At 33.7% G+C, this 16,519-nt stretch overlaps 1 protein-coding gene across 1 annotated transcript in view; it reads right to left on the reverse strand.

Annotated features, from left to right (window-relative positions):
- The window catches only part of LOC133200334 (uncharacterized), a 35,517-nt gene extending 19,332 nt beyond the window's left edge, over positions 1-16,185 (reverse strand). The window contains exons 1-3 of the mRNA XM_061336152.1: positions 16,158-16,185; positions 6,250-6,777; positions 5,707-5,937 (exon numbers count right to left, since the gene is read on the reverse strand). Coding sequence (XP_061192136.1) covers positions 5,707-5,937; positions 6,250-6,777; positions 16,158-16,185 — 787 coding nt within the window. The remainder of the gene's footprint in view (positions 1-5,706; positions 5,938-6,249; positions 6,778-16,157) is intronic.
- Positions 16,186-16,519: the final 334 nt, after the last annotated feature.

A 16,519-nucleotide genomic window follows, 5' to 3' on the forward strand; every position in this document is an offset into this window, starting at 1 on the left:
AATGCTAACAAGTGAAATTGAAAGCTTTTAATTAAAATGCTCTCCGTTTTTCACGAATTTCCTTCAATCCAAAACATAGAAAACATATATCGTTAAAAAATAAATTCAAAACAAAACTTGCAAAAGTGGGGGGTGGGGGGGGGTGTCCTTTTCAATTTTGTAACAGACTATGACGGTTCTTTTGTTTTCAAGTATTCTAGTAACGTTAATTCCCGAACTAACAACCAAAGAAAGAAAGTTACTGTTTTAATTTGCTTCTAGTTATATAGTTCATCTTGCAAAGAAAAAAAAAAACGTCAATTAACGGATAGAAGGACTTCTACAGAATATCAATTGTAATATCATATATGAGAATAAAATAAATATATGATTCCCCAACCTAGCTCAAAACCAAACTGAACAATGAAATTGAAATTTTTCGAAATAATCATTAACAATCCCATAGATTCGTGAATAGAGTGAGATTTCAGTCTGTCTTTACAGCAGTTGTCAGTCTACAACATTATTTGAAGTGTGATCCGTTCTAGTATACCGATCCGATGTATTTTTATAGTATGCATGGTAACTGTATATTTCATTGTTTCAAAGTACAGTGTCACAAACTCATAAACATGTGATATATATGCTAGTTATCGAAACTCTGCCTCTAAAACTCAAAAGACAAGTTTTAAATTAACTGTTCGAAGTATTTTTGAAAAGGATGTCAGAGGTCACTTTAACGCTGTCATTTTTTTTTAGAAAACGACAAACAGTGAATATTCTAAATAGCACAGACTTAGCTCATAAATATCACGTAAAATAAGCTGTATATCGGCTCCATGAACTTTTTTGAAAAGTAGGTCAAAGGTCAAGCTCAAAGATTACGACGTTGGTAACCATGATATTTACAAAAGCCATACTGCCAAGCTATATATGTGAAAAATATTAAATCCATATCTTTTAACGTTAAAGGTGTGACAGACGGACAGACAAACAGCTATAGACGGACAAACAGACAGACACCGGGTAAAGTGATCCCTAAGTGTTGCTCTGCAGGCGACATAAAAATATGGTTAATCGTTTTGTTTGTTTGGTTTTTGTTTAACGTCCATCTCGAGATTTTTTCACTCATACGGAGACGCCACCACTTACCGTTGGAGGGCTGCAATTTTAGGACTATACTCGACACTCAGGGCCATTGAGCAGTGTGGGATCTTTTTTGCGAAAGGGACCTCGGTTAATTGATAACTTGATACGGTCTAATACGAAGGACCGGTCTCCATGCACGTCCAGCAGCGGAATTCGAACCAGAAACATGAGGATCTACTTCTTACTCCGCAACTCTAGAGCAAACGCTATAACCAATGCACCACGCGGTTGACTGGTTAATCGTATTCTTGATAATTTAACGTGTGTTTTTCTATCTAAATATTTTAATGTGAAAAAAACACTATCGTTTAATTTTGAAAAATTCTTCATGTAACTGGCTGCCAAAATAATTTTGAGAGTTTTTTAAACGACCCGTTCTTTCAGACTTCAGACGAAAATAGAAATTTACAAATGCACACAGAAAAATCCAAGCTGAAAAATAGATTTTTTGCTTTTAAAATTTTATTTATAAATCATAGTTTGGTACAAACTCAAAACTTAAAAGCGCATTGAAATATAGATGTATATAAATGTATCTGAGTGTGAAATACATTATTCGGAAAACAGGAGGAATAACTCAACCAAGGGGAGGAAAAACACACATCTCCTACATTTTTATGCCCCCGTATCGAATATTCGGGGTATATAGATTTTGCCCTGTCCGTCCGTCTGTCTGTCTGTCTAGCTGTCTGTCTGTCTGTTTTTCCGCAAAAACTTTAACCTTGCCCATAACTTTTGATTGGTTGGAGCTATGGCTTTCATATTTCACATGTGTATTCCTTGTGACAAGCAGTAATCTACAAATATTTGAACCTTTTAACAAATGATTTTCAAAACTGAATACAGTTGAGTTAAATTCGATTTAAAAACATCAGAAACTTGATAACAATGTTAAATGTTTATCTTTTAACTTTAGAAAGTAACACAAGACTGTTAAAACACCCCCCTTCTCAGCCATTCAATTATAGCGTGGAAGACTGTCATGCACAACAATTGCAACTTGATTTCCACGATGCAATAGGTTCATCAATCTCGAGATCTGAGCGAAAAAAATATTCGTTGCCATTTTTAAATGTCCGTTTTTCAGATGACGAAGTCGAATTTTCTCTAACATAGCGCAGTGTAGTAACACTTGGACTTTCGGTCCACAGACTATCATTCATGCTAATAATACGTATGAGCCTGTTGAGGCGTGTTGTTGTGCATTTTTGCATCTGCAATTCTCCACCACCTTTATTTTCAGATTTTCCAGCTAGAGCATTTGAAATGCATACTTAAGTCATTTTCGGGAAGCCTTGGCATCACTTTCAGAAACGAAAGAAGAACTTATTTTGCGGAATATTGCTGCATTTCTTATGATAAACAGATACAAACCCTTCAAACGCCATATTTTTGTCAAATGTTTTGTTAAACATGCAATTTTTGATTTCTGTTAAGCGGGCTCTAACAACTTCCGATTATGGCATGAAAATCATTGAACCGTTAAATTATCGATACTTACAAAGTTGAAAATATCCGTACTTTTTAGATAAAAAATTATATCCTTTATATAATTTTCCCCTCTAAAAAAGGATGTTGCGTTTCTTTTGCGTTTCAGTATTTATATTTGCATAATTATAACAATACGAATGATACAGGGTGTTTCATAATATATGTTACATTTTGAATCTTCAATTTGACAAACACAGGAAAAAAATACAGACAAGTGTTTTTTTTTTCAATTTGATGCATGTATCCCTAGATTCATTATGTACAATTACCAACTAAAATATTAAACACTTGAAGAAAACTCCAACATTAATGAAAATTAGCGAAATTTCTAATTTACGTCATTTTTGTTACGTTGAATGTCACAACGTCAATAGCCCACATTACATGTTCTAAATGATCTCCACTATTTTAACTACAAATAAAAGTTGCTTCTTGAAATTTGTATGACCCTGTCACACATTTTTGCTTAGACACTCCTTATTTGAAGATTTATGTTCTTTTTGAGCTCATTTAGTATCTGTGGTCTAGGATTGCAGACCCTGTTTCTAAAGAACCCCTACAGAAAAAGGCCCAAAGATTGAGATTGGCAAATGCAGAGGTCAAACTCTTTCCTTGGGGTATTGCATTAGGCCACTTAAATAAAATATTTTGTTCGTCCGACCCGCGCGCTCGTATTTAAGCAAAACTATACAAATAATATCAATTTCAATTTCCCACACCATGGAAATTCTGTGCTTTTTTCTATTCCATTTCCGCTCTATTTTTCGAATTTTAAATCTGCTTACTCTGCAAATCAGAAAAAATATAATTGTCCGCTCAAATTTTTTCACCCTCCGTCTAATATTTTTGCCTACAAAAAAGCAATAATATTATTTAACCACTTGCCCACTTGTACTTTTTTCATCAAATGTCCGACGAACAAGAAATTAAATTGGTGTGGCCTTATTGAAAATTTGTACGCTGATAACTTCATCTCATATTTCAAAGTTCAATATTAGCTGGGAATGCTGATATTGCCAGCATAAATTTCTAAAACATCCATCTGACACTTTTCTCAGAGGTTTGCTAAACTAGGAGTCTCCACTTCACCAATTAAATCTTCGGTTCTTGAAGTTCGTAGGCTTTCTTGAGTACCCTGCCCGTCCATGTCCTTTAACCTTGTTACTAGCCTTTTTATAAGCATCCCAGAAAGCTTCCATTCTTTTGGAATATTTCCTACATCAACTTCTGAATGAATATTGGCGACATGTATTGAAAAATTGCTTTACAATTCAACAATATGTTGATAAGTTTAGTCTTTTTCGAAAAATATTCAAATTATGACATCAGCATAAATGTTACAATTACTGTAGATTCCTAAATATACGCGAGGAATAAATTATCGCGTAATTACGCGAGAAGCACCGCTCGCGAAATAAAATTACTCGCTTTTATTTTTATGGTGCTTTAATGTATGTAAAATCTCTAGATAAATCAACCATTCGCGAATTATTATTCTCGCGATTTGACGTCCTTGGGTCATTTCGCGATAATAAGTACTCGCGTAAAATAAGGAATCTACAGTAATCATTGTAATACCACGATTTCCATGACTTTTTCACACGGAACAAAAATGCAGGATTTGATGTTTAAAATGATATGTAGTTTGTACTAGAAATATGACGGGTAAGAAAAATAATTAAATTTAAAAATGTAACATATATATATTATGAAATTCACTGACAGTTTTAACGGGGGAAACGGCAGTGTATCATGAAGATTTTAAGATTTAAAAAAAAAATTCCGTGGAACGTTCACGTGTACAGTTTATGGAATTAAGGGACAATATTTCGTTTTTACTTTTTATCGAAAAGTAGGAGGTGATGTAAATACGCAAATCATCAAGGATAGGATTTCATAAACATAGAAAAACAATAATAGAAGCCAACATTTTTTTTTTCCACGTTGCATTCTACTATACTCCATCCGGATTAATGGCGTCCGGATACTTGGTCTCCATGCCACTACATATGTAATACCTATCTCAATGATTGTTGAGTTTATTGGTTGTGAAATTTTGGATTTTTTAAAAAAAAATTTGACAAATGTTATTTATGCAATATAGGATTGTTATTACAGATACAAATTTTACATTCCGTGTATTCTGCTTATAAAATGTGTGGAAAGCTACGGCATTCAAAAACACCATATAACGTACTCTAACGCGCGTTACACCATTTGTTTTCACATGCCGTTGCAGTTATGAGGCTAAGCATTAAATTATTATTTTTGAAAGATGGTAACAAATCTGTCTCCGTGCAGCATTGGTGGAGGGTACTTAGACACTATGCACTTTTTATTTATGTTGAAAATATCGTAGGTAGATTATATCTTTTTAATTCTATAAAAACATGCAGTTCTCTTGACCACCATATTTCAATTTTCAAAGTATGTTTTAGTTCTCTTAATTTGTACGTATACGGTGAAAGGACTATTTTTACTTAAGTTAATACACTTAGCTCTGTGATCTAAATTTAATTTGCGGGGGAGTAGATGTCATGTAAGACTGGAGAAAAGCGTACAGATAGATTAAAATCAAACGTGAACCGAGCACCACTTGAGATGCAAGATGGCAACTGTCATACCTTCACTCTTTTTATATACAGTAAAATGATATTTTTAAAAAGTTCTAATTTCAGTGATTTTTTTTAAAATATTAATGAGAGTATTCAGACACACCAAGAAAAACACATGATACACAAAATACACCATCCAGAAACTAAGCGCCCATGGTAGAAAGATCTATTCTTCAGCAAAATCAAGGTATTATATGCTTAATATATTCATAATATAATATATTGTAGACATATTTTTAGAGAAATTGACAGAATTTAAAGATTTGAATAATCAATTTCAGGACACCTAATTCTGTTTTTTTTTCCTGACACGGGATGTTAAAAAACCAAAGCGCACGCGGACGCTAAACATAGAAAAAAAATTAGAATGGCCTTAACCTTGTTGAAAAAGGCATGCATAAATGATAGAGTGCAAGGAACCTTACAGTGTATATATATAATCTTACACAATTCTACATATTTTTCTTCTTACCTCGTTTTCTGTAAGCTTTGTTGTCGATGATGTAAATGTCATTGTGTGGATGGAGGCCTATACAGGATCTCACAATGTCAGGTCTCAGGTATCTCCGGAGCCATGTCACGTGATCTACACTGTCCTGTGATCTTCCTCTGTAATGTACAGCCTCCCCTCCTCTTCTTAGATCCATTAGAAATTCTTCTCTTTTATCTTCACCCTTCTTTAGTATATTAACTGAAACATTTACTGTAGAAAAAAAAATGAATATCGTAAAAAACTCAATACTAGAAATTTATCTTAGATAAAATTAGATAAATATAAATAACATATGTAGGTAGAACTAATCAAGAATGAGTTCGATTTAAATGAACATTACTTTATTAAATTAACAATACTTTTATATGCATCTACAGATTGTAGAATGTGTATGCCTCGTGAAGTATAAATAAAAGGATCAGCATCTAGATATCATATCATGAAATATATGAATTAAAAAAAAACATCGTTTCAAACACTTTCTAAATTCGGAAATAATTACATTTCTTTACACTGACTTACATATCTGGTGTATGTCATCATATATAGTCGTGTCCTCCATGGTGACGTGAGTCAGTATGTTCATCTGTAGACGGCGTATCAGTGAGTAATCAGAGTAACCAGCAAGCAGTATGTCATCAGAGTTACCAGTACTCAGTCCGTAATGAGAGTTAGGACCACCACAGAAACACTTCTCTCCAGGTTTACTGTTGTATCTCTCTGATCTCAGGTACACACTGGCTGTGTCATAACTACTGTAATAGAATGGTATATGATACTTTATTGATGCTATCCTATACATTGTCTCATCCTTTGTGTCCTTCGTTATCTTGTCCTTATCTTCCCAAAGGTAATCACGTGACTTCAGTCTGTCCAGAGTCTGCTGTGCTTCCTCACTTGTTACAGGATTATATTTATGGCACACTATCCGTCGTATCTCTTTAAGCAAGCCCAGCAACTCTGTGTTACTGAAGTCAGGAGGACCGGAGTCAAAACACAGGAAACAAAATAACACACACACCTCGTCATCAGTCAGTTTGGAGACCTCATCTAAAAAAAATGTTAAAAATTATGATCAACAAGCATTCTGAGAGTACTGCAGTAGCAATACTAGTCTCTTACCGGCAAGTGTAAATTGGTTCCCGTTAAAAATTAAAAATGTCATAATTCCGTCAAAAATCAATGAAATGGAACGAAATCAAGGTAAAATCACATGCCAAAAATCAGCTCAATATCTGCAAGCGTTTAGAGAAAAAATTGCAAAAAAAAAAATCCTAAATAATTAAAATGGCCTAATTCCGTAAAAAATCATTGAAGCAGAATTAAATTCAAACATGATCTGTAACTCATCAAGATAATCTCACTTAAAACATTGCTGTGACGTCATGCCTTTGTTCTTGCAGTCTAAAAATTTACCTGTAGCCGTCCGATAATAATAATTAGCAGTCCAATAATATATTATCGGACGGCAGTGATAACAAAATCGGACAGTAGTTAAAAAACAACAAGTAGAGTGAAATCAAGGTTTAATTTGTCCAGAAACCAAAAAAAAGTTAGGGAGAAAAAATTAAGGTAAAGCGAATGCGAGGAAATTAAGTTGTTAAAAATAGCAAATCCAAGAAGAAACTGGAGTTTCAACCTCCCTCAAAAGTAACACTTTCCATTCGGTTTTTTGCAAAGCATTTTCGATACAGCACTGTGAATAAGCCAATTTAAATCCATTTCTGATAAAGAACCAGTCTGCGAATCTCTTCATTTAACGAGGTTTGTTCGCCAATGACCGCACTTTTAAACCCAAGATTTTCATATCATCCAATCAAAATTTTCAAATAAAAATCCTCATTTTTACTTTAAATGCATTTTGAAGATATCATCCAACACTGTATCTGTATCAATGTCAAACGCACTTAATAAAAAAATATTCCGAATCATAAAAAAATCCTTCATCACCTAACCACTGTCCATAGTTCCTGCTAAGCCAAACGACTGCCATTGAATGAACGAAACAAAAGAGTTCACTCACTGATTTCACTGTCTAAAGAAAAAAAAACTTTCTCTTTTCTTTTGTGTACTTATTAGATGGTTTCAGGTAGAAAACTATTGACGCCTGAACTCCTATTGTGTAATTATCGGACTCCTTCAGGTAACTTTTGGACATTTAAATAGCAATGTTTTAAGTAAGATATATGCCTCATACAATTCTATATGTAAAATTATCAGACTGTTTTCGGCCCTAACGGGCCTCAAACAGTCTGATAATTTTACATATAGAACAGTATTCGGCATATATCCATTACATACGTAATATCAGCTCATTATTTGTAAGCGTTTAGAAAAAAGTGCGGAAAACCAAGTGAGACAGATAGACAGCTAGACAGTCGGACGGACAGACGCGGAGGCAACCTAAAGTCCCCTCCTGTTTCACCGGTAGGAAACTAATAAGTATGTTCCCAAGTTTAAGGCATTTTCAAATTGTAATTTATAATTGAAGACTTTAATATTTTTTTTTCTATTCAGCGCACATGTATTTTATAATTTCAAGGTGTTCATTTTGTATAAAAGGAATGTTTCTACAACATAAAATTGCTTCAAAAAGTGTTAATCTGATATAAGAGAATGGCATTACTGTAAAGACAAGACAAAATAGAGGAGTGATTTTTTTCTTCAATAATCCTTGCCTCAAGTCAATGTCCAACATTTTATATCAACATTATTTTTGTAAGCCGTTATTTCTGAATTTAAAAAGGGCCTATGTATACATGTAAATATGATCTGAATATAACAGGTTTCACTTAAAGGTCATACGAAACGGTTCTTACAATTGGATATTACTTTTTAAACATAAAGCACGCCCGTAGGAAGCGATTTCATTTGGGGGGCACATACCATAGATTTTCAGGGGGGGGGGGCACTAGCAACTACCAAAAGTTTCTTGACAAGCAAAAAGAACAAAGGGTCATCAGACGTTATAATTGAGGGAGCACAAGCACATGACATATGGTAGCTATGTTTTCTATAGCATTCTATATATCGGCAAAATTCCCCCCCCCCCCTTCCGGTTTCTTAGCCATATAAAGACTGGTATTAAAGAGTGTCAACTTACTTTTAGAAAAAAAAATTGCCTTTGCTTAATTGAAATTTGTTATCCGCTTATAGTTCTTGATGTTGAGGTTTTATGACGTCACAAAGACCATTTATGTAAATAACGCATTAGACCCAATGTAATTTTGCCGTACTTTTGTCCCCCGCTTTTACTGAAAGTGGGGGATATTTATTTGAGTCTGTCTGTTCGTCCGTTCGTCCGTCTGTCCGTCCGTCCGTTTGTCTGTATTTCTGTCTTTCTGTAACACTTTAAAAGGTCAAAGGTCAAGGTCATAAATTCATAAATTCTGTCTGTTTTAACACTTTCGTTTCTGCGCGGTATCTCGGGAATCCTTGGAGCTTTTGCAATGAAATTTTACATAGCAACTCCCTGTGGCCTAAGGAAGGCTCCTATTGATATTGTGGTGAAAAAGTCAAAGTTCAAGGTCGTAAATTCATACAATCTGTCTGTGTCTAACACTTTCGTTTCCGGGCTATATCTCAATAAGCTTTTGAGCTTTTGCAATGAAATTGTATACCATAATTAACTCCCTATGGCCTCTCTCGCCCCTCTCAAAGTGTTCCGCCCCGTTTTTTTTTTAATTTATTGTATTAAAAGTCGCTTGGCACCATTTTTAGCACGGGGCATGTGGAGAGTTATTACATATAAAACAGGTTGTCGGCGGACTTTACATTCTAATTACATCTATTAGAACTGTTTAGTAAAGGCTAAATTAGACAGCATGTATTGTGTAAAATTTTGACAATATCGAACATGAATATAAACATTATATGTGACCCAATGTTTGCATTTTATTTCCTGTATAATCAAGTGCCTCCGTGGTCTGGGGGTATGATTCTTGCTTAACAAATGAGAGGTCTCGGGTTCAAATCCCGGACGATCCCATTTTTTTCAATTTTTTTAAATTTATTTATTTATTTTTTTTTGGGGGGGGGGTTACTAAATGATAGTATTCAACATGTGAAATGAAAAAAAAGTTGTGAATCTGGCCTGTACAAACTCATAAAATCATTATTACAGTGTGTTAAATATTCTATATAAAAAGAATCATCTATACACAGATTAAAGAATAAGCAATCAAATCTTTATATCCATAATGACATTTTTTATTTGCTTCAATATACATGTATACATTTAATAATTCTACAAATCCAGGGGGAGGTCCGACCCCTCCCCCCCCTTGAACTGCGCATGCTCTTTTTTCCATTAGCGGGGGACACAAATTCTCTGAATTAGCCTGTATTTCTTGTATTGAGTAAATTTTAGTCATTTTTGTGGATATAAACGTGATTATGTTTTCATATGAGTTATCTGATTCTAAAGTACAGTCAGCTTTGTTTGAATTTAATCGTTAGTTAGGCACAGCAACTGAAAACGAGAGCTTTTCACAGTAGGATAATAATGCTGAATACCCCATAGAATTCAGGATTTTTTCCCCTCCAGTTTTTATATGATCTCTTAGTTTAAATTTATACTTTAGAAACAAAAATATTCTTATTTCTGTTTGATACATATATGATCAGTGCCAAAAGGATTTCAGTTAAGATACATGACGTTATTGATATGCAATATGATTTTTTTTTTAATTCCAAGTGAAGTTGTATAATTTACAATAAAAAAAAAAATCAGCGTAATTTATTAACATTGACCTGAATCTTCTTACAATGAAAATTTAAATAGAACTATAAAATTGTGTAAAATAAAGATGTGATATATATTGAGCGGGAAAAATACCCAGCTCAAGAGTAACACCCCCACCTCCCCCTCCCACCCACCCCCATCCCCAAAAAGAAGTTCTCGATAAACGTGGATCGATGATAAATGTCGGCGCATTTGGATGCGCTCTGTCTGCAATCTGAAACTCGAGGATTGATTTAAAAGCGATATAGAAAAAGAATACCCGAATTTCTGACAACATCATCGTAATTTTGCAGTCACAAGAAATATGATTTTAAAAATATGGTTCGCTTAATGTCGGACCTTCTATATCAGTCATTACGATAATATAGTTACAGTGTATATACTGATTTTTTGGCAAGGGAAAAAAATCGTGTATGTAGTCAATAAAATGGGACATGAATTTATTCACTATAGATATTTCACAGAAATATATCTTTATTTAAACCTAAAAGTTACTTTTTCTTACATGCACATGTATCTTATACTAACTAGCATTTAAGTATTTGTGTACATTTGTCTAAGTTTTTGATTTAAACACACACTCTCACACACACTCTCTCTCTCTCTCTCTCTCTCACACACACACACACACACACACACACGCAATCACTGCGAGTTTTTCGAGAAAAGAGATTATTTTCAAGAACTTGCACAAAAATGGGAAAATGCGAGAGAGAGAGAGAGAGAGGGGGGGGGGTCTGTGCCCGAGTAAGTGAATGTAGAAGTTGTCAAATAATTTACAATTGGATTAATTTCTAACACAAGAATACTGATTTGTTTTCTGAATAAAAATTTTAAGCCATGGTGCTATATATCCACAGTAGCACATGCATAAATTATAAGTAAAGCCGATTGACTGCGGTCTCTCTCTCTCTTTCTCTCTCTCTCGATTGAAGTGTTGAAATTGCACAGATAAAACATACTAAAATCTTTAATATATGCAATGAGATGTTAAAAAAAACCCCAAGTACTAGCATGTTTGAACATCGTGTGATTATGTTATAATAATTATGTTATAATTATATTTCTTAAAATTACGCTGCAAAATATAACATGATCGTTTCTGAAAATATAAGAACACTGCGCAGATCATCGTCGCAAGCCACGGGTTTTGTGTCCATTCTATTTCCACAAACCCGTGGCTGTCTCCTACAATTTTCTCTCGTTCTCATGAATATTAATAACATACATTCAACCAATAGAATAACATCTGACGCTTCATGTCAGAACCAATGAAATGATCAGTCTATCTTGTATTTGGATGTAACCATAACCACGAGCTGTACATCAACTTCGGTTCGAATTTCCTTTCTTAACGAGTAACGCTATTCAGCGTTCTCACACAACGTCTACATTCGAAACCCTGTATTTTAATGTAAAACCTTGTAAGTATTTTAGAATATACGTTACTCATGTCTGTTCTTCAGGATCTATCGTATTTTTTCAATAAATCTGCCACGCATAGCAAACATGATTTCATTATGGGCGCCGCCATTTAAGCGTTCCAAAAATTGCTACAGAGTGATTTCATTGGTCAAGGTAAATCTGGCGTCACTTAATAAATATTCAATGATTCAGTCGCGAGAACGAGAGAATTTGGTAGGAGGCAGCCACGGGTTTGTGGAAATAGAATGGACACAAAACCCGTGGCTTGCGACGATGTGCGCAGATTTGAACGGCGACTGGGTCTTACATAAGCAAAGGGAGATAAGCCGCGTTGAGGTTCATCTTCGCAATCAAGTAATTTTGATCGACTTTGCTGCTGCTAACTTGCATAAAAAAAAAATCCAAAATATAATTTCAGACTTATTAAAGCAGCCAATTTCCATATGCAACTCAAAATGCCCAGGACATTGTTTCATATGACATTTAAATTGTATACTCTATTGCTGATTTAAAGTATGGATGTTAATGTTGTCTTTTTTATATCAAACTTGTAAGATTTACATCTATTCCCCCTTCTTTTTGTTGCAGTATGGTCGAGTTTTCGACATTCACGTAACCAAATATTAAAAAAATCTGATAAAATTGGGAGTGTGAGTGGAATTCCCCATAGCCATTTTTTAAAATTGAAATCTGCCTTTTTCCCTCTTCGATGTTTTTTTTTACGACTCCACGACATTAATTTGAAAAAAAAAGGTATAAGTGCCTGGCGCATTTCTAATTTCTAATAAACACACAAAGAAAAAACGAAACAAGGTAATCGAGAGAAGAAGATGGACAAACAAGGCGAGCAAAATGCATATAGTGCAACAAACATGCAGGTTATTTTTTTTTTGTGGTCAGATGTTTATTTCAAATATTATCTGAAACCAAATTGTAAAAGTTTACGTCCTTGACCTTTTTCCCTTTCACCTCAAATTCAATAGGGCCCTTGCTTTATTTAAAAGAATCAACATTTTCATCGCATACATTATTCTCTTTAGAGAAGTGAACAGGCTCTCGCCTACGTCCACTTCTCTTCGCAAGCCTTCATGTTTTGATTCTGGAAAACGTGTAAATTTAGAACCGGTGACGGCCTACACTTCGTAGACATTTTGTCTAAAAGATGCCTGAATATATGCAATAGACGTGATAAATATTAAACAATTTTACATAAATAAACACAATTGTCAGAAGAAAACCAACCTTCAAAAATTCAACGCCCTTCATGTTTGGGAAGATTTCCTTTTTTATTTTTCAGAGAATTGTTTGGGTTTTTTTTTTTTTTTGGTCAATTATTAGCTACTAGTCCCCCCCCCCCCCTTGAAAAAAAAAGCAATGTCCTTGCATATATAATTGTGTCATACAATGTTTATCCTAAGAAAAAAAAATCGAATTGATTTCATTTTTAGAATTATTGGTAAAAATTTTCTGATATAATTGAAGTTACATTTTGAAGATAGGATTTCTTAAACGGTTCATAATACGTTGAAGTCTAGAGTTATTTTTGTCAATGAGTGAATGAGGATAAGAGCATTAATTAGATATTTCAACACGAAGCTCTCACCCATCCAAGGGCTATATATATATATATGAGCATACTTGCTGTATAACGTGCTTAAAAGGGAGACAAACTCTATCACATTACTAGAAAAGCTAACTTCCTACAGTATAAGATACTGTCTGATATATACTACACTCTATAGAATACCCAAGGTACTGTCTCCTATATACTACTCTCTATAGAGAGTACCCAAGATACTGTCTGCTCTATACTACTCTATATCGAGTACCTAAGATACTGTCTGCAATATACTACTCTCTATAGAGTACCCAAGATACTGTCTGCTATATACTACTGTCTATAAAGTACTCAAGATACTGTCTGCTATATACTACTCTCTATAGTGTACTCAAGATACTGTCTGCAATATACTACTCTCTATAGAGTACCCATGATACTGCCTGCTATATACTACTCTCTATAGAGTACCAGAGATACTGTCTGCTATATACTACTCTATATAGAGTACCCAAGGTACTGTCTCCTATATACTACTCTCTATAGAGAGTACCCAAGATACTGTGTGCTATATACTACTCTCTATGGAGTATCCAAGATACTGTGTGCTATATACTACTCTCTATGGAGTACCCAAGATACTGTGTGCTATATACTACTCTCTATGGAGTACCCAAGATACTGTCTGCTTTATACTACTCTCTATGGAGTACCCAAGATACTGTCTGCTATATACCACTCTCTATAGAGTACCCAAGATACTGTGTGCTATATACTACTCTCTATAGAGTACCCAAGATACTGCCTGCTATATACTATTTTCTATATAGAGTACTTTGTTGTACTCGCTAAAGCAAAGTAAAAGAATTGGCATTTTGTAAGATGTGTGTTAAATATTTAAAATCAATTTTAATAATCAAAAACCAACTTCCTGATAGATTCGAAGGTACATTGCAAGAATTTTTGAAAGTGATATCTTAGCTAGCTTCATTAAAACTTTCCCAATTTTCCAAAATGCACATTGTTTTCATATTTTCTTTATCATTAAAAGAGAGAGGGGGTCATATATATTACATATATATTGATTTATTATTTAGGAAAGAACTTTTGCAGTTTGATATTTGTTTTTTGAATACTCATCACTGATTTAATTTCATAAGTTATTAAAATATATCAAGTTCCAATTTTTTTTCTTTGAACATGTAATATAAACAGGATCTGTAATGTTATAATCTTAAGAATCTCCTTTGTCTATATCCTACTTAAAACATACCTCAGAGAGCTGTCCTAGGACCATCCTAAGTTTTCTCCCAAGACATCTCAAGTCATTTCTAAGGTTCTGGGGAGCGTAACATAAAGCTTGCTAAGTTTCCGACTCAGTAATGTCATAAGTATGTTTTAGAGGCCTGCCTAAGTACTACTTATAAATATGTCTAAAACCGTAACATAAATCGAACTAAGCGAGGTCTTTGTTACATGTAAGTCAACATTACGGTCACAATATTTCTTTACAATTACGTTAGATTTTCAATTCATTTACCTGTATTGATTAAAAAAGTTATGATTTAACTTTCTTTTTTATTTTAGTTAGGTACATTAGATTTCGTATTAAAATTACAATTCTGTTAAAATGAATATTTGAAAACAAATATTGCATGTTCACAAAATGGCAAGGGTTCAATGTAAATGCATGACTTGTGTTTATCACACGAGATTGCGATGTTTTCAGTATACATTTTTAGTTATCCTTTTGATTTGGCAAATATTTACTGCCTTTTTCAATCTTGCAGACATGTCAAAATAACCGAACGTCTCTCCATTTGTAATTAAATCTCTAATAAAAAGCTACAAAACAGTAGGGACGTTTTGATTTCCCTCCAGATATATCAGTTCATGTCGGTCAGCAAAGACTGTAGACATTTTGTAATAAATTTGTTTATAATTTAATCAAAAATGGAAAAAGAATTTTTTTCAGAGGATAATTTTTGGTATGTCTAAAATTTATTAACAGTTCTCTCTCTCTCTCTCTCTGACGGTCGTGAGGCCCTGTCTGAATTCGCGCTTGTCGCATTTTACATTGAATCTAATTTACATACTCTCTTTATTAACATTATCCTCTAACTTACAAACAATTTTTCTGTCTCTTAGTTTATCTCATCTCACATTTTCACAGAGAACATAAAACCATGATTACTGTGTACGACTGAATTATAATGATAATTGTTATAACCTAGGTCCTTATAGTATTTCAAAAGTATCCCCAAATTAAAATTTCGCATATACATGTTTGCCATGTTTTGAGTAATAATGAACCCCCCCCCCTTCCGCACGAAAAACTAAAATTCATATACCAGTGTAAATTAGAGATAATTATTTTCTTTAATGCATAATATGATTAGAGGAATGTTTTATCATCGAGATTCAGTATTTTATAGTTCTAAATATGTGTATAAGATAGTTAAGAAATATTAAATCACCTCTACCAGCCTCTAAGTTTTATTTAGATTGTCAAATCCTAGCACGCTTCTAGTTACGGTCTGAAGTCTAAGATTGTACTTAAGTCCTTCTTAAACATGGTCTAAGAGTTAAGTACCACCTAGTTCATAGTTGTCTTGAGGAGTAGGTTTTCCCTCTAAAATATGTTTCCCTTGAAAGTTGGCTTTAGAGTACGACCCCCCTCCCGATAAAAAGGCTTTAACTTACCAGTGTTCCCATTTAAATCATACGCCATATTCAATTTTCGGGGGATGGCTAGGTTAATCCTACTGTATTTAATAAATTCCTAATTCCATTTCAGCGAATTTGTCCCCTACTTATTATTTTTTTTCAAAAAGCATATTTTTCGCCTAATTGCAGAGCAAAATTTATCGATGTGATAATGATGATTCTCCGTTTTTATTTTTTTTTTTTTACAGTCAACCTCAAAGAAAAATTCAAATTTCAGTGGCAATTCAGCCATTGTCAGCTATGTGTGATCATTATCAGAAGTATTTGAATATTTATTCCCTGATAAATATGTACATCACAAAATGTTGTGAAAGCTCTAAATCTTTTTGTCTTACTGA

This window comes from Saccostrea echinata, unplaced genomic scaffold (genome assembly GCF_033153115.1).
Source record: "Saccostrea echinata isolate AGI-Se365-2 ecotype Australia unplaced genomic scaffold, CSIRO_AGI_Sech_v1 ptg000038l, whole genome shotgun sequence".
NCBI lineage: Eukaryota > Metazoa > Mollusca > Bivalvia > Ostreida > Ostreidae > Saccostrea > Saccostrea echinata.